The 19,249-nt window shown below is 39.7% G+C and overlaps 1 protein-coding gene across 13 annotated transcripts in view; it reads right to left on the reverse strand.

The window, feature by feature from the left end:
- Positions 1–16,929, reverse strand: part of LOC109984412 (focal adhesion kinase 1) — a 57,070-nt gene extending 40,141 nt beyond the window's left edge. For 6 of the 13 annotated variants that reach the window (XM_065957521.1, XM_065957518.1, XM_065957520.1 and 3 more), the window contains exon 1: positions 4,729–6,632. In XM_065957521.1, coding sequence (XP_065813593.1) covers positions 4,729–4,801 — 73 coding nt within the window. In that variant the 5' untranslated portion in view covers positions 4,802–6,632. Of the gene's footprint in view, positions 1–4,728; positions 6,656–8,448; positions 8,476–14,500; positions 14,615–16,662 lie in introns of those variants that run through there. The other 7 variants (XM_065957519.1, XM_065957513.1, XM_065957515.1 and 4 more) reach the window with 5 other exon arrangements.
- Between the last annotated feature and the right edge of the window lie 2,320 nt (positions 16,930–19,249).

Consider the following 19,249-nt stretch of genomic DNA (forward strand, 5'->3'; position numbering starts at 1 on the left):
GACAGAAATATGCCAACTGATGCAGGACAAGTTGGCCCAGCCTTTTATGCTTTACACATAGTTAACTCATCAATGACAGTGAGAAAAAGACATGCCCATGTATGTGTGTGTGTGTGTGTATGTGTGTATTGCACTATGAATGCAGCAGAAGTGTAAGGAACAACATGATGTATCTGAAAGCTTGACTCAACACTCTCCCTCAAGAAATTGCTGCATCAAAATTGTGTGTATGTGTGAGAGTGTGTGTTTGTAAAATGGAGTGAGAGTGTGCACACACACGCCTCTACACATTATTACGTACCGGTCATTGGTCATGAAACGACATTGCACTATAGATTTCCCTCCAGCAAGTATTGTAGATGATGTTATGACATAAAAGCTTCCCATGCCTCCTTCTCTTCATATTATCACACTTTTGTTGGTTTCATTAAACTTTTCACCTTTTTCTTAAACGTCTGATATTCAATCGTCTGTACAGTCATTCTCTTCAATCTCCAAAAGAGATACATGCTCTGTAGATACTTAAACTGTTAGGTGTTTGGTAAATCAGACCTGAGGTATGGTTGGGATTAAAGACTTCAGTAGAACCACTGGATAAGTTTGCTTTATCATGAAGAGCCTCAAAAGATCTTTAACTTATCTTTAAGCGCTAGACAGAAATATGTACCTCCCTAAACAAAACATTTAATGGTACAAGTATCTATCTTCATTAAATACACAAATGTTTAACACCACATCTTATACCCCAATTTTAGTTTGCCAGTGCAATATGATTCACTAATAGAGGGTATTTGTTGCTTCAGCATTTCTATTAAAAAATAATTAAATTGAATGAGATGACACTTATCTCAGTCTGAAGCCAACAAACAGGTTTTATTACATCTAAAAAAGAATACTAGTTTAGGGCATCTCTACAGCCCAACTCACTCCTCCACTACAACACTGTATTGTCTCGTACTTCAGCTTTTTCACAAATCTGCAGCTTCGGACAGTGTGCAGTATTATCGGGATTATTGTGATTTCTGTGTATAAAAAGTGTGCACGCACAATAGGTGTGATGGAACAGAGCTCAGTGTGTACAATTCCTCAAGGCTTTACAACAGATTAGTGAAGATCAGATTATAATTGTCCCTCTTATGGTATTACAATCATCATCCAATTAAAATGATAAAACTCTTTGATACTACTCAGATGGCTTGTTTCAATGCCTAAAGAGTGTACTACTGCTAAACGTCCATTAGTAATCACACTATATCATTTCATTACAGAAATATGACCTGAGCTGTAAGTGGAAACTCCTCCACCTCTTTCATTGGTAAAACTTTTGATAGAAATTATGTTTTTTTTAATTATCTGAATTAGGCCTACTTACAGCCTTCAAGTTTTCTGAACCGGCAGCAAATACATGACTCTATTGCTGCTGGACAACATCTTACATCTACACAAGGCATTTGGTTTTGAACAATTTATTTGAAGGCTAGCAGTACATATAAATAGGAACCCTTTTATTATGTCATTTTTTTCTCTCGTACTAATAATTAACGTGGAAAAACATGACCTCCATTTCTGTGGAATACCATCCATCAAGGAGGCCCCTTTGAAGCGAAACACAAATGTTTGTGGTTGATGCATTGTGACCTTAACCTGAGACAGTTTGCCTACATTGGAGCATGAATTAGATGTTACCAACAGGTCTAGATAATGTTCACATATGCAATTCATACAGAACATAATGTATTAGCCTTACAGTTCCAACATGAAAAAATATTTACAAGCCTATGACAGTGAAAGTTAAGCAGTTCTTACATTTTTCTCACATCCATAAAACAATTTGTTAAATAATTAACAAAGAGTTAATACCAACCCCGCCATACAGTTTGCCATCAGTATGTAGTTGTTTGAGTCGTTAATGATAGCCAACATCTTGCACAACCGCATTTTGTGTCCTTGCATTAGATAGGCAGAATGTCTGGTAAATGTAGGTATTCAATGTCTAGAACATGACCACAAATTAAAAACTGTTTGCATCAACAGACTTGTAAGCCTTGAGTTCTTCTTTAGTATAAATGCAGGGAAACCTCACACAATTGCTAATGGTTAGCTTGTCACTGTAAGACAACTTGTCTTCCCCTGCCAAATAATTAAAATAATTGGAGAGGGTGTCCAGATGGTCCATGGTTTTCAAATGTGAATCGACCACAAGCTACCCCTTGCTAACTTTCTGCCACCAGTTGGGCTCTGCCCAGAAAATATATCATCAACGTGTACAAACCCCAAAATCAAACCATGAACACATGTTGTGATACAATGGCACAGCAGCTACTTTCCCTTGTTATACCAGTGTCTCTCTTTAGTTCACATCCAGCCTCCGTGCCTCGTCTCAGAGGGGCACACTAAAAAATGTATTGGGGGCATTATTTTGACTGCAGCTTGTTTTTTTAAAATAGAAGCAGTTGCACCAGAGGAGCCAGAGAGTCACAGTCAGCCATCTGCTGCTGCTTTCTCCCTCAGTTAATAATCAGATTTCATATTGATAAGCACTGAAATGTTGGAACCCACCACTGCAAACACTGACACAAAACATAGTAATGACACAAAATCACACGCATGTAACCTTAACCAACATATCTACAGCTTCAATAATCCTATTAAATACACTGTGTGGAGGCAGCTTTATGCTGAAAATGCAGTTATATCATACACAGAAATGCAGAGTGAGTACCGGTGTTTCAGTAGCAAATAAGCAAAAGAAATGACATCTTACATAGCACCCAAATACTGAATTTACCAGCGTAAGTAAGAGTGTAGTAAGATAGTACAGGTGGATAAAATGATTTTCTTTAAAGCTTGTGAAGGACTAGTCAGTTGTTTTGAAAAAGTGCAGCAAAAAAAATAGTTTTGTTTGTTGTTTTTTTGGTTCATCAGGAAAATCTTATATACTTGAATATATATTAAAAAAAACATGACCTAAATATATACCTGTAATTGTATATGTTTGCTGATAAACAGCACATAAAGCATTATATTAAATAATGCTATCCTTGAGTTGTCAGTCTTCATAACTTGCAAAATCTGAATTTGTGCAACACAGATATAGAATCCTGTAGCATAAATTTCTGTTTAAAACTCAGCTCAACAGCACAAGAAAAATGGCACCATTTTTCACTGCACCAGTTTCTCTCAGCAGCATATCTGCACTAAATCTCCACATGATGCATGTCTTCACACACTTGAATAGAGTAAAGTAGAGGAATCAAATCAACTAGGCCATGCAGGCAGCCAGGAGGGGAGCATGCGCCTACCAGCACACCAGCCCCTCTCTCAGTGGGGGTCCAGTGAATGACACTCAGCCTGTGAAACCACAGTGGGCATGAGGGGAGCTCTGGCCCGTCGCACCAGCAGAGGGATGGTTCATCTGCTCGTCTCACTTGTATCTGGGTTACTGGGGTTAGAAAAATCCTTGGGGAACCTCTACCTCTATGCCTTTTTCTTTTACCATCATTTTCTCTTTTTTTCAGTTCAGTCTGCAAATGCATCCATCTTAATGCCATTTTCCCCCCAAGCCTTTATCTATTCCTTCCACTTTCACTCCTCACATGCCAAATCTCCTGTTATTTTCCTTCTTCCATAATTTCTCTCCCTTCATCTGGAACTCTTTTCTTCTCTTCTTCTCTCCTCTTAATCTCCTCCCGCCACTCAGCTAACATGTGCACAGGCCTTTTAGTTCCTGCCTTCACATCTCCATTTGATCCCCTCGTCCTACTGAACCATCTCCCTTCCTTCCTCCTTCTCATTTTTCTCTCGTCCTCAAACAATTTCCTCTGCCCCCCTTCCCCCAACTACTACTAAACTCTCTCTTCCTTCTTGCCAATGATGCACATTATCTGTACCAGGGGAGAGCAGAAAAGCTACAAGTCTGAATATTTGTTTGGTACACAATGCATACAGTATATATACAAACAAAGTGTCACTTCCCTAGCACTGTTTTTTGCATACTAAATAAATTGATGAAATGGCCAGCACTATGTTTGTGTACACGTGTGTGTGTGTGTGTGTGTGTGTGTGTGTGTGTGTGTGTGTGTGTGTGTGTGTGTGTGTGTGTGTGTGTGATTGTTTAAGCTCTTCCAGTGACATCAGAGTAACCTACTACCACCATTCTCCCACATCATTTTATACACATAACTAATTACAGCTCAGTGCAACAATAAGGCTGGTAAACAGACTGAATTCATTCCTGTTGTCTTTTCAAACAAAGCCTAAATCAAACTTTTGCACTGGCCTGTTCAATAATACAAAATCATATTTAACTTTATGGACCGGCAGAAAAGAAAATAACTTAGGTGATAGTGCTTCAATCCCGACTTCTCCCGGAGCCCAGTGTGTTGAATTAAATAATACAGTTTAACACTGTCATGCAGAGGATAAAGCTATAGAAAAGAAAACCAAATAATGTTAAACATCTGCATCAGCATGAAAAGTACTTACCACAATAAAATGCTTTACAGCAAGTACAGAAATGGTAAAAAAGCATGAGAACCAATAAGGATGAAGGTCATCGGAGGCACAATATTTGGGTCTAATCTCAATCAGTTATGATTATCAGTATTGAGTTAGATTCAGTGTTGACATCAGATACCAAATACTCAGCTGTACGATGTATTTCTTGGTAAGCTAGGCTCCATTCTTTTTGTGTGTTGTGTTTCTACAGACATACTGCTTATTACATACTTGGTAGGGGATGCTGTGCGTAGATGCAGGCCCCTTTGCTCCAGCAGAGAGGGATGCAGCCGCTGCTCTCCATGTTTTTTGTAGACGGAGCTGTACAAGGTCTGGCCACCGGGCACAGACTAAACTGCAGGGCCACCAAAACAGCATCTAAAACTAGCACTGGAATACCTTGGCTCTCCTTACAAACTAGGAAAATTCCAGGTATATGAATCCAATTAGCCAAAGAAAAAGAAAATTATTGGATCAAAAGTTTTCCGAATTTTTTTTTGAAATTATGCCTTGCTGTAATTGGTTCAAGCAGTGAGAATATCCATTTAGCCAATGTTACCCTCCTCATAAGACGCACACAGGAAACATAATGAGAGAAAAATCAATCCAGGCCAGAGTCCCAGGGATGTAAGTAACTCTGATAAAGGAAAGAACCCAAAAGGAAGCAAAAGGGGAATGTCAAATATCCTTTGTTCTGTAAAATCTGATGACACAGCAAGTGTCCCAACAGGAGGTAGAAAATATACCACGCTGTTACTTTATCCTCGAGCAGCCACTGAGCTCATCTATCATCAGGGTCCAAGTCCAGCTCACAGAGATGCTCTGAAAGATTTCACCTTTAAATAACAGAGATAAAAGGTCTGACTCAGCTTCTCAAATCCACAGTGGGAAGTTAATATGGAAGTCAATCCTTCTTCAGCAACAAAATTAAAAAAAAACGACATAAAAATTGAAGTACAGTAGTCGGTAACGTTTTCCAAGCTACTGATCACAAGACTGCATCACATTACTTCAGCACTGGCTGAAGGTCCAAGTCTTAGAAATCAATCCGTTAAGTACATGACATGACCTTTAGCCCAGAAATACTTATACTTAGGTGCAATGTGATATGGAACGTAATGATCCTCGTCAGGAAGCTCATTCTTGACTTTTTGCTCCAGGGAGATGGAGCCTGTTATGAGCAAAGGCGAATCAGAAAGATGCTCTGCAGACCCGTGGCTTCTCCAAAAAGACATTCAAGTCCAGCTTCTGCATTTGGTCGATGATATCTCTATGCATTAGGCCATCCTACAGTCCAATAGATGCCCACAAAATATTGAATTTCGGTCTTTAATGCCGAGCAGCCAATCCATGATGTGAAATTCAAAGCAGGCAGCTTCCCTGCAGCCATCAATCTTAAGGCTGTCAAACATCCAGGTTACGAAATAACTCTGACATCCCTTCCTGGCAAAGTAAGACTCCAAATAATTACATCAAAGCCCCGTTTTCCAAGAAAGGTAGTAGTTTTGTTCTGTACATCCACTATGTTGTCCAAATGAGATGGCAAAGTGGATCAAAGGAAGAACAAAAGGAGATCTCGCATCAGTGACGAAAATGTAGGGCAAAGAGAGACGTCGAGAAATGGAGCATAGTTAGGGAGAGGTAGATCAAAGTGACCGAAGTAGGAGGGGGAAAAAGGACAGGAGGATAGAGATAAAACAAGAAACATGAGGGAAGATGAGATGAATTAAAAAAAGGAATGATTCAAATAAAAAAAAATGAATGAAAAAGAGTAGAAGGAAGAAGAACAGCAGGAAAAAGAGAAAGCCCAAAGAGCAGCTGAGCCACACATCCTCCAAATGTTTCCCACACTGCTCTGAGCCCACAACAGACCAGGTCAAGGCAGGTGTCTGTTGACAGAGAGCGAGATAAAGAGACAGAGCCCTGGAATTAAAGGTGAAGCGCAAAAAAGACCAAAAAAAAAAGAAGAAGCCAGGAACAAGAAAAGGCTGTGATGCAAAAACAGATTAAGTTAATCTGTTTTAAAGTTATCCAGCTGTGTATCGTTCAGTCTGCTTTTCTTCTAGAGCGGCAGAAAACGCAGCTAGATCACAACATCTTTCTCACAGTCTCTGCCGCAGTCAAACACACACACACACACACACACACACACACACTGTACATCCAGTAGCGCAGTCCTTCAGTTGAATGAGGGCACTCTTTGTAGAGAGAGCATGTGTGGAAGCCAGGGAGATGCTGTTTACGTACACAGTGCGTGTGCATGTGGCTAAGCAGGTGGGAAACTAAATGCACGTGAGTTTGTGTGTGGGAAAGTGTGTGGGTGTTAATAACACAGAGAGAGTGAGTGGGTATGTAGAAAACTCTTAAAGTGAGTTTGTTAATGTATTAACCAAGTGTTTCATCTATTTATTTCTTTTTTGCTCTATCTTTGACAAAGCTTTGAAAAAAAAAAGCTTCAGCACTGACTCGAACCAGGAGAGGTGGGAGGGAATGAATGTTTACATGTATGTGTGTGTGTGGGGGGGGGGGGGGGATTTGTGTGTTTTGTAAATACAACTATTCTACATCTTGTTTTCATCCTGCTGTCCTTGTCAGACTTGATGCAGTGCAAATAAGGCGAGCTGATTGGACCGTACTTGTAAATATGCTAATAGGAATTCACTCTCATCAGAGCACAGACTTTCATAAACAAGGACTTTCATAACAAGCAAACCCTGCACAACCACAGAGCACACACAGACATAAAGTAATACCAGGATTAGAGTTTAGCCCCTGAAAACATACATTCCACTCTTTGACCCCTTTCAACACTGCTTTTATTTCTTTTCACTATCCGCCCCCTCTGTCTGTCTGTGTGTACTGCCCTCAGCAGGTCTCTGCTGCCCTCTGTCCTCACTGTGCTGTCTACCTCTCTTCCTCTCCAAACATATTTTATCTGCTCCTACAGCATGCCAGCTTCTCACTGGCAATAAAGCACTCTGACATTCAATCTGTTCAGTGAGCTAAAGGACAGCATGATCTTGAGAACTTTCTAAACAAGCTTCTAGCATCCAGAACACATCATCAACAATCATATTGTGATTATTTGTTGACACACACTATGCCTGTAGGTATGTATTCAATTTTAAACAAAAACATAGCAAAGAATCTGCCAAACTGAAGACAGCATGTGTTGTATGCAACTGCCCTTTGAAACAACAAACATTTATTGCATACCCTCAAACAGAAAGACATTTACTTCCGAATCTGAACAGTTTCATATCATGGACGTACACTAGTATGTGCACCATGCTGCTGATTCCATCATAGTTAGAAATCATCATCTCGTTTTATTATCAGCTTCAGCAACATGTCTTTCACTGCAGACATGTTCTTTACCACAAATATAAAACCCACTCCTGAAAAAACATAGGATCAACAGTTACCCTGAAAAAACATAGGATCAACAGTTACCTAGCAACATCCATGGTGAGAAACTGGAGCCAAGGGCTATAAAAAAAGGTCTTATCTATACCCACGAAATTATTCAGCTCTACCTCCATCTATCCTATAAAGCAGCAACACAAGCTGTCTTCAAGTCTGACTAAGACCAAAGAACAGCATGTCTTGTGAAAAATTAAATAGAAGAGTGAATCTCTTTATTATCACGAGAAGTACAACTGAAAGTGATTAACCTTTTTATTTTGTAGATTAAATTATTTATATCTTAAAATAAAAAAAAGAAATCATACCAGGAAACAGATTCAAAGAATAAAAACACATCTGTATTCAATAATGGTGTGCTGGAAACATTAACATTACAAGTTTTAAAACAATAACACCTAATACAGCAGCTCACCATCTCAAAGAATAAAATGTGCACTAGTTGTTATTTTGAGGTGGATTTCAAAACATTTCTAGAGGTTTCTATAACAGCATTAAAGTTTGATTAATTGACAGAAATGTACTCACCAGTGTAGTATGATATCCTAGAAATATCTGCGAGAGAGAAAAAAAGAGATTTTACTCAAATTTGTTGAAACAGAACAATATGACAGTCATTATTGCAGTGTTATGCTAATAATCAAGCGGGTAGGGACCCAAAAGTGGGTCAAGGAGATGTTTTCAGTTGGTTGTGAACGTGTGCTGTTAGGTGTTGTTATGTGGCTGGAAAAAAGCACTTCATGAACAGGTTTGTTTGTTTGTTTCTTCTTAGTCCTGCCATGTTTTGAACCGTCCGAGGTCCAAACTGCACAATTAAATGAATAAATCTGATTGGTTGAAAAATGTGATATTTCATGGAAGAATTGGTGGTGGGTCCTGAGGCTAGACCAGTTGAGAACCATTGCACTTAATGATGTCATCAGTGAGAGGCACTCTACTGAGGGATGCCTGGAAGGGACACTTTAGCAGCTGTTATCTTCTCTGTGGTGACTACTGCAAGAATGTAGATTTTCTTCCTGACCCAGGCTAACCCCAACAAATTAAGCTCAGTTTTGCACGTCACTTTTCCATGCAACAGTTCCACTCATTTTAAGCATCAAACACTTGATTAGACACAGATTTTTCTTGCATGCATGCACAGATAAGGAGAGCTGAACTACTGCTTTAAATATTTACTGTTCTCTACTTCAAGCGTAACTCATCGCTCATCGCTCCAGAACATGGGAGAGATAGTTGAAGGAAAAAAAAGTAAGGACAGGAATAAATTAAGAGGCACTTAGGCAGAGGTAGAAAAGAAGACAGGTTGAGTATAATAAGAAGCTAGCTGAACCTAACGAAAAGGGAAATCAAATCATCGGATCTTTGAGAAATGCAACCATTGCCAGATACAGCTCATAATTAACCAAACATAAAATATTATCCTCAATCCATTTTCTGCTCAAAGAATTACAAATCATTTTGGCTCTGCAACTAACAAACATATCAAACAGTCTACCCAATTGACAACAGCGCTTCGTTTATATGACAGACAGGAGTCGATTTCTAATCACACTAAGCACATCCACTGGTTCACATGACGGCACTGACAGTTCACCGACTGTGCAGCAGCTCCAATGAATCAGGAGGATTTACTTTGAGCTACATACCAGACAGCCAGAGTGAGGCGACAATCATGACTCGGCAGGATAATGGATCTGCTGTGTCATGCTTTAATAACATCACCCACTGGCCTTATTCAACCCTAAATCACAGCAACTCCCAAATCCCATCTAAACTCACTCTTTACTTAAAAAGACAAAAATGAAGCTACTGTTACAACAGTTACCAAGTGCTAATGAGGAAACCAACGTATTTAAGATTAAAGCCGGGACCCAATTCAAAACAACCTTGCAATATACAGTATGCTGTATATGAAATATTACATGTTACATGTTACAGGTAGTTTGCAAGAAATGCATTTTGTTTCATTTTGTACAGGTACAAATATTATGGTGACACATGGGACAAGACCTGGAACAAAATTATTTTTATTCATAATCTGCTTTGTTCTGGATTCCTACAGTGTGCATTCATTTTACATATAAATAAATAAATGCAGTATGTAGGTTGTTGTTGTTTTTGGTAACTGCAGAGAGAAAATAGAGGAGATACTCACAGCATGCAGTAAAAAAAAAAAAAAAAATCAATCAAACTTTGGTTTGTGTTGAGCCACCTTTTTGAACATGAACCCTAGCTAAAGTATTAAATGGTGGTGATATTCCAAAGTAGCAGTTTGGTGAGTGTACAATGAATTGACAGGTATTGCATGATTTTCTGTTATAGCAAAACAGTTTAGTATTTTTTATGTGTAGTACAACCTGGACATTCAGTAGACTTTAGTGATACAAACACTATGATGTTGAATATATTTTGCATCTTGGATATGATAAATGTGTAGTGTAAAATCGGGACAGTTATTAAGTTTCCACTTTCCTTTAATGCATTCAGGCTTAATGTTGTCCATTATTTGCATATTCTGAAATCAAGTAAATTCAGTAGGATATTGATAGAGCTCTGGACTGGGCAATACAACCGGTCTCACAATATGAATTCTATATATTGTGATATTGTATTAAAGGCCATAGATCACATTTCTGTTGTACATCTGGACAGACCAATTTAAACTCAACTCTCATATAGACACACAGTAGATAATATCCGTTTCTGCTCCTTTAAGTCAGAAATCCTATACAAATGTTGATGTTAAAAAAACATTCACAGTTTGGTTTACATTCAATATAGAGTTTTTGTTTCTGTCGGGAATTTAATGTCAGTCGTCTGGGCAAAGATCCTGTCTTATTTGACTCTTTCATCAGCCCCTGAGCAACACAGCTGGCAGGTTGTTGTGTAGTATAACTACTGCACATCAACATGAATATGTTTTTTTAAGAGAGCAGTACGTCAAATAAACCTCCAGGCAGAGTATTTCCTCCATGCCTCCAGGACTGACCTAGCTTTAAAGCCAACTTTAATCTTTCACATCCACAAAGAACGATCCAAAACTACAAGCCGTTATTAAAACAGTGCTGAAACATCTGTCTCTGAACTGCTTATACCATTTTTCACTCATAAACGGTCCTCTGAGCTTCTCCCTCCTACTCGATCACATTTCCCTCCCTCGCGCTCACAGCCTCTTTCTTTCTCTCTCCCACTCAGAGTAGAAAACGACTGCCTCTGGCTGCAAAGCACAAAGGCTACGCTACAGTTGACACCACACCACGCTTAGGGCATTGCGCAACTCTATTCTCATCAAGAAAACAACAACAACCTTTCGCAGCTCATCTGCACTGGTCTGCATGTCAGAAGAGAACAACAAAGTAGAGCGTCACTGCACAGAGAACTACCTGAAGTCTAAAGACTTAAGTCACCACAGTGGCACTAGCAGCTTTTAAAGAGGTGGCTGTTATTGTAAGTAGGTGCTACAAAAACATGACTGTTGTACTGGGAAAACTGCAGAGATAGTTAAAGTAATAAAAGCCAGGGAATGGTTTGCAGTAGCTCTCTTTTGCACATTTTACCTCATTAGGCCAGTCACAGAGCAGAGGCCGCCCTGCAGGGTCACTCGCTTGTGTACACACACTTAATTAAAGTTACACGCTCAATTTGCTGAGCAGAGTAACAATTATGTTTTAACATAGTACACTGTAATCCTTCTTGTTCTATAAATTCAGTAAGTAATATAGCAATATTTACATTTTCAATTTCATATTTTTTGTGTAAATTAGACACACTTGCCATATTGTCCTCGTTGTAAACAATAAAAAAGAAAGTCAAGATTGCAACAGAGAGCTGAGCCAAGCAAAACGTACAAAGAAATGTGATAATTCATGAACTTCAAAGCAGCTATCAGATCTTAACCCTGTTCTTTTGTTTGACAATGCTCAAGATGAGGAATACTTGTTTACGCAGGGGGAACAAATCAATAATGTGACATAATGACACAGAGATTCACCTGTGAGTGGCATTACATGGATAATCAATGTACAGGATAGGACAACCGCAAGCACTCTCAAATCTCCCTTTATGACCTTCTATTCTCTCTTCTCTCTGATGGTTTCACATATGTAGAGTCTCACTTCTTAAATTTATAATATCTTTACACAAACAAGCTTTTTTTGCAAGCCGTTTTTAACAGCTTTATGTCTGTGAGCGCCTAAGTTGGCGCTCGGACTTACAAGTTCATTGATCCATACCACAGCATCTGAGATGTCAAACAGAAGCTCCCGATCACTCTCAGGAACAACGAATAACACATTTTGTTACAGCACCCACTGCCTTTTGGCATTCTGCAGTAAATGTTTGTATCTAATGATGTCATGTACGTTCCTTAAGAGACAGATATTATCTTGTCAGATACTGATCTGTCGTATGGAGAGGAACAAAATTCAGAAAACTAAATTAAAATTGTACAGCCAGAGCAGCCCAGAGATGGATTAATGTTCCTTCTTTTACATGTATTGTACTGATATTGATGAATTAATTATGTTCTTCCTGGATTTATCCATACTGTAGAGATACATTTGAACGCTATTACTCCTCCAGCTGCAGTACAGATGTATTTACAACATGAAGAAGTACATGAAGAAGAAGTTAAACAAAGTGTTAAAACAGACAACCTTGATATTCATTACTTTCGGCCTATATTGAAAAGAGTAAAGCTGGATTCTGTTAGTTTTGGAATGGTCCAATGTGACCTCCCATTACCATGCTCCAGCTATACAACAATTTTAAATATAGATTTTAGAAGAAAGTGTTTCTAATAAGTCCGGTATGTTTTTTTTTGTTTTATTCAAAAGACTTAGGAAAAGGGTGAGGCTTCAAATATCTCACACAATGTATGTCATCTATACCTTTCTAATCTATAGAGCAACCTTACGAGGAAACTTTGTACCGAGATGTAAGCTACGACACAGTGACAGCATCTATCTGAGAGTGCTGACCACATGATGCAAGTTAAACAAAACAGCGAGCAGGGGATGCAAATGGGGGAAGACTGTTGATGACACAAAAAGAGCATGTGTTTCCAGTCCTACTTTCACAGAGAACCTGCTACTGCACTGCCCCGTACAAGTGACAACTAGTCAGTCAAACTCTCTTTTCCTATAATTTATAATGTGATATGTAACTGTTTCAGGAAACTCGTGAGGCATCAGCTAAATTTGCAAAATTGAAACAATCATCAACAACAACATCATTTATCATTTGGGTATGACCTGAACAACAATGCATACTATTTCTATCCTCTAGGTTTCTTAGATTAAGCTATTGATAGTAGAAAACATGGCCTGAGGCACAGGATGGGTGTTGGAATTCAATACAGCACTACAAAGTAACCACAAGACAACACAACTTCACTAACACCGTAAGACTTTCACACCTTTATAGATAGGCACGTTTGCTTTATATGCTACTGTAGACACACAGCAGCACTTAAAAAGGTATGTTAACAAGTACAAGGTTTCATAAAATTCTTCTTAGGTGTTAGTTGCAATCATTTCATGTTTGTTTTTCAACGTGCTCACTATCACCTACGTTTAGCCCTGCACACAACAAACGGGACATTTGATAGCTGTGATTGACTTGTGGCTGTTTAGCTGAAATCTGATTTGTAACCCTTTGTAGGACAGCTCTGACCGGACAACGCTGTCTTCAAAGAGATCAGGAGTTTAGATTCTTGCTTGCATGGATTTTCTCTGTCTGTCTGATGAACAATAAAAAAATCTGATGCCACAGTAAAAATACAAAACATAGAGTCTTTTTAGTTGTGGGAAGGCACTTTTAGACACAGGATTGCTTTAAAAAATAACTGGTCATCATTGCAGAAAACCATAACAGAAGGCTTTAGGGCTGATTATTTCAAAGGTACTCTTCCCTAAACTCATCTGATACCTATAAACAAGGCGTTTAATAAATAAGAAATGTCGATCTTTCGTCCTTTAGAACCTTCGCTCATTAGGTATGATAGCCCCATGTGGGAACTGTAGCGGTGGTTTCAGAATCAGAACATGTTAGCAGTAGCAGAGGTTGTGAAATTCCCACTTTAGGTTTGTAGGAATTTAAAACTGTACACCATTCATACACAAAAACACACCACGGCAGTTAACAAGTCAAAAAAGAGAGCACTCCATATGGACAGGACAGCACATCTCTACTGTGTTTATTTAAGGCAACCGGTGTGAGCTAAATCCAATAACATTCAGGGCAAAGGATACAATCAATCACTGCATATGTGCCACGTCGGTCTTTAGACAAATCAGTTGTGAACAGAGGCCAACCAGGTTTATCAAAGACATACAACTCAGGCTGACACTGTATCAGAGCCTTCAGCTTCTTTGTTTGTGCTCCACACTCTACCTGTCTGTGAGGTTTTCACATGCAACTGCTTGTACAGCGGCAAGCAGCGCAAATTCCTTTCCAGCTCTCAGCCTGCCAGACCCTCTCTACCTGCCTACCAGAGCAGAGCAAACACACACCGGTCCAATCACAGCCGAGCCCAACACTCTCCACGAGCCATCAGTATGAATGCACACATTGATCATACCTCCATTGGTGCACCCCAGGATATCCCAGAACTGCATGTTGGCAGTCGGCTCACAGAGGACTGAACCTCTGCTAAATCACATACGCCTGTATGCGTTCCTGTTCTGTCTCTCCACTTCCTTGTTGTACTGTATGCTGTCACTTATAGGAGGAGAAACACCCGCCCACTGATTGTATCAGACTGACACACCTGAGGGCTGAGTTTCATTTCCAAAACCCTCCCTCCTTCTCCTCAGCTCTCATTCCTTATTGTCTCCCTTCGCTTCCCATCTTATCTCCTCACTCTGTCTCTCTTCTTTATCTTTTTTACGACTGAAAACAGACAGGTGTAAAGATCGATCCAACATGGTCAATGTTGCTTTCCCCGTCCCTGCCTCTTCAGATTATTGTAGAAGAAACGGGAGAGGAGGCAAGAAGAACTGACAGGCTGAGGAGAAACAAAGCCACTAAAGAGTGTAAGCTTTCCTAATGATCTCTTATATGATTAAGAACATAGAAAAATCAGATTAGGGATATTTCTTCATCTACAGACAATCGGCATGTTATTTAAATTACAGCTGTTGGAACATGTGCACGTGTCAGGATATATTGCAGATCATTTGTACCAAATCTGAAAAAAGCCATAAATCACAGCACTGAGTGGACACACAATCTGGCAAAGATTAACCAGACATTTAACAGTATATCTACACTGAAAGGTTTCAGGTTGTGGTCATTCATTAGAAGGGAACTGGCATACAAGAAGTGAAATCAGAAAATACTGTGTATCCCTTTCCCAGGATCAACTTGCACATGCTCAACCAAAAAAAAAAAATCAGTGTGTGGTTTTTTGCTTGAAAATGAGCTGATTCTAACCCGTCATGATTTTATTTAAAAGCTCTAGTGAGGAACTTTTGGGTTGTGTCCATTTCGGCGCCCCCTGGGGACAACGCAGTACCTTTTTTTTATCTCTTTGCCCTGTATATGTCTTTGATGCATCTTTAAACAAAAACACTCATTCTGCTTTGTTTTAAAATATGTGAAAAATGTCCCAGAAAATGTCTATTTCTGCAGCATGGCGTTAGTCACTTTGTCTGGCACGTACTCGGCAGCAGCAGTTTCAGGCATTCATTATAACAATCTAGGTTATAACTCAATCTTTATCTAAATGTTGTTTCGTTTTGTAGATCATAAAGAGGTTTCATTATCAATTTCAGTCTGTTTTATAACTGCCTTAAAACTCCAAACATGAACTTTACGTATAAAAAAATACAATTATGTACTAAGCCGTCGTTCCATTTAATGACAATGTTTTTTATCGTGAAAAATGGTGTAAACATATGTGACAGGATTTGGGGTCCTGATCCCTCAGTTTGGCTTCAGGGGGGGCATGTGTATGGGGATGTAATAAGGGGTGACAGTCATATAAAGGCAGGAAACTAGATGGGAAGAAGGCAGGAAGGCTGAGATCTGTGTGAGGCATGACAGGGCAGCTTTGACTCCCAAAGCCCACAAGGAAAACTGTCAAATCACATCCACAGGGCTGCTGCTCACCAGGCTGCACAATACAGCTAAATCAGCTCTGTAAATTTAAAATATAAATCTAATATCACCATGCAGACTTAAGGAATGATCTGTAGTCCTAAATGCAGGTTTGGTTTAAATATTAATACATTTGTCTCGGCCTAGCACAGCAATATGTGTTCACTATTGTGGTTGACAACCCAAAAACACTTAAGATGCACAGGTTAAGAAAGAGCTGCCCTCCTTTTGTCTAAAACCGGCTGCTTGCAACAATAAGCCTCAGTCAAAGCAACTCATTAATCATGAAAACACGTGTGTTTTATGTGATACTGTCCTGTATGACAGAAATCCTTCTTGATCTCGGACCTTTGCACCTATAAGCAGAGAAAACACAGAGGGGTGGTTTCGGCCACTGCACCACTATCTGTCTGTGAGGAATACAAATGACTTAACAGAGTGAAAATGAGCAGTGTTTCTTAACATTCACTAAATGGTGTTTCACATTTAATCCCAATAGAAGCTCCTGAAACAACAAAAACGCGTAATGCCTTAGCGTTAACCCCATTGTCTGTTTGTGTTACCCCCTTTAATGCTAAGCTAACTCGGCTAACGGTGGGCTATTCCCATTTAATCCGCCCACCGGAGGGGATCAATACTCACCCGCTTTTCACCTCCGGAGCCCGACCGCAGATACTCTCCGTGACCAGCCGTCTTTTCTCCACCCCGTAAATATGAATTTATATACACAACCGCTGGGGAAACAGCAACCGGCTTGAGGGGGCTTTCTGTCTCCGTTATGAGCCCTCTCCCGGTCTGTTTTTGTCCACAACAGCGCCGTGCCCGGTAGTCGGTGTCCACTGACGCTAGCTGCTAGCACAACCGCTGCCTGAGCGTTTCCAACATGGCTGCAGCTGGCTCACTGACAGGAGGAGAGAGAGAGAGGGGGGTCCTACGTGTCCGATGCTTCACCAATGGTCCCCTTCATGGTCCTTATGTAATAATACTTCTTCAGAATTTATGAGGTGTGGATTTATATGGAGGTTCAAGCTTGCCAATATCAGTGTCACTACATTTAACATCTTGCACTGAAACAGTATTGATCTTTTTTTTGTTGTTGTTTTTTTGTGAGGGGGGGAGGCTCCTTTATAATAATATTTTCTGCAGATATTGGGCTGTGAATGCCTCATGCTTAAGCTTATGCTCTATTGCCAATGAGGCATCAGAAAAAGTTTAATACTTTAAGTTTAGCCTAAAGAATGGAAGAGGCTATGTTGAAAATATTGAAGAGAAGCTGGACCTTTACTGAATGCTTCATCTTTAAAAGACAAAAAGTAGGTCTAATATATGAGTGATGTTTAACTTACTGACATTTTGTTGCAAATGCTGCATCGGAAAAGTACAATACGCAATATATGAGAGATGTTGAACTGATGTTCCTTGTGTGTACACTATTGACTGTTGTATTTTAAAGAATGGAGTTTCTGTGTGAATGAATGCTGTGAATTCTGCAATTATTGCATTATTTTGCAGCGTACTTGGCCCAAGTTGTTAAGTCTTAACTGTGTTAAATCTGTGTCTAAACACCTGCTAATCAAACATTCAATAGATGAAGTTTAAACAGAGGTGTAGGTTGGGGAGGGATGGTAAAGAAGTGTTGCTGCACACTACTTATTATAACAATGTTTTAAAATTGTGCCTCACTTCTAGTAAATTGAATGAAATTGTGACATCTACTTGCTGCAGGAGAAAAAACTAGTAGATATGGATTAACATCGATAAATTAAATCAATTCATAACTGTGCAATAAAGTTTTTAAAAATGAATTTAAGTAGTTCATTCTGTCAGCCCTGCTTCATTTTGTCAGCCCTGCTTCATTCTGTCAGCCCTGCTTCACTTTGTCAGCCCTGCTTCATTCTGTCAGCCCTGCTTCATTCTGTCAGCCCTGCTTCATTATGTCAGCCCTGCTTCATTCTGTCAGCCCTGCTTCATTATGTCAGCCCTGCTTCATTCTGTCAGCCCTGCTTCATTCTGTCAGCCCTGCTTCATTCTGTCAGCCCTGCTTCATTATGTCAGCCCTGCTTCATTCTGTCAGCCCTGCTTCATTATGTCAGCCCTGCTTCATTCTGTCAGCCCTGCTTCATTATGTCAGCCCTGCTTCATTCTGTCAGCCCTGCTTCATTCTGTCAGCCCTGCTTCATTATGTCAGCCCTGCTTCATTCTGTCAGCCCTGCTTCATTATGTCAGCCCTGCTTCATTTTGTCAGCCCTGCTTCATTCTGTCAGCCCTGCTTCATTTTGTCAGCCCTGCTTCATTCTGTCAGCCCTGCTTCATTTTGTCAGCCCTGCTTCATTTTGTCAGCCCTGCTTCATTCTGTCAGCCCTGCTTCATTTTGTCAGCCCTGCTTCATTCTGTCAGCCCTGCTTCATTTTGTCAGCCCTGCTTTGCTCTCGTCATTGCTGCACTGGCAGGGCTGTCATCATAACCACCTTATAGGACAAACAACTATGTCTACCAAAGTGGATGTAAGTGTGCCAGATTCATTGTTTGAATGCTGCAGTGGAATGCACTAAAGCGCAGTGAGATAACAGAAAACAGCACATGTATTAACCCACAGTCGTGCTATGAACTGATGTCTCCTGTTCCAATGAAATCTTCAGAGATTTCTGATATACATTATTCATAATAGCATTGCAATGTAAGCCAAACAAAAGAAGCTTTGAAAAAATGCATTTTGCGCACACACACACACAAATACACCACAACACACACACACACACACACACACACACACACACATGCACAAACAAAATTGTTATGACTTTGATGCTGACTGCCATTATGCTGATTTGTGTCTCAAAAGTCTTGCTGTGGCATCTCAAAACAATCCATCTACTGACACGCCTGCACACACAGCCCCACCTACACATTTACAGCACATTCATTTTTGCAGCTGATATGCATGCACACACAAATGCACACACCACAACACAATTCAAATGTATTTTTATCCACACAGAACAATGATGCACATTGTCACTCTTGAGTGGGTGACACTTGGATGGATTAAAAGCCATGACATCATAGACATATTGTTTTAAGATGGTCCAATAGTACACCCTCCATTGACACATTTGGCAGTCACACAACATGGCAGGAAAAAACATTACATTAGTTGTTTAAAAATAATCTGCCAAAATGAATCAGCCTTATGAAATTACCACAACTATGAAGAAAGTAAAAGGTAAAT

This window comes from Labrus bergylta, chromosome 8 (genome assembly GCF_963930695.1).
Source record: "Labrus bergylta chromosome 8, fLabBer1.1, whole genome shotgun sequence".
NCBI classification, from domain to species: Eukaryota; Metazoa; Chordata; class Actinopteri; order Labriformes; family Labridae; genus Labrus; species Labrus bergylta.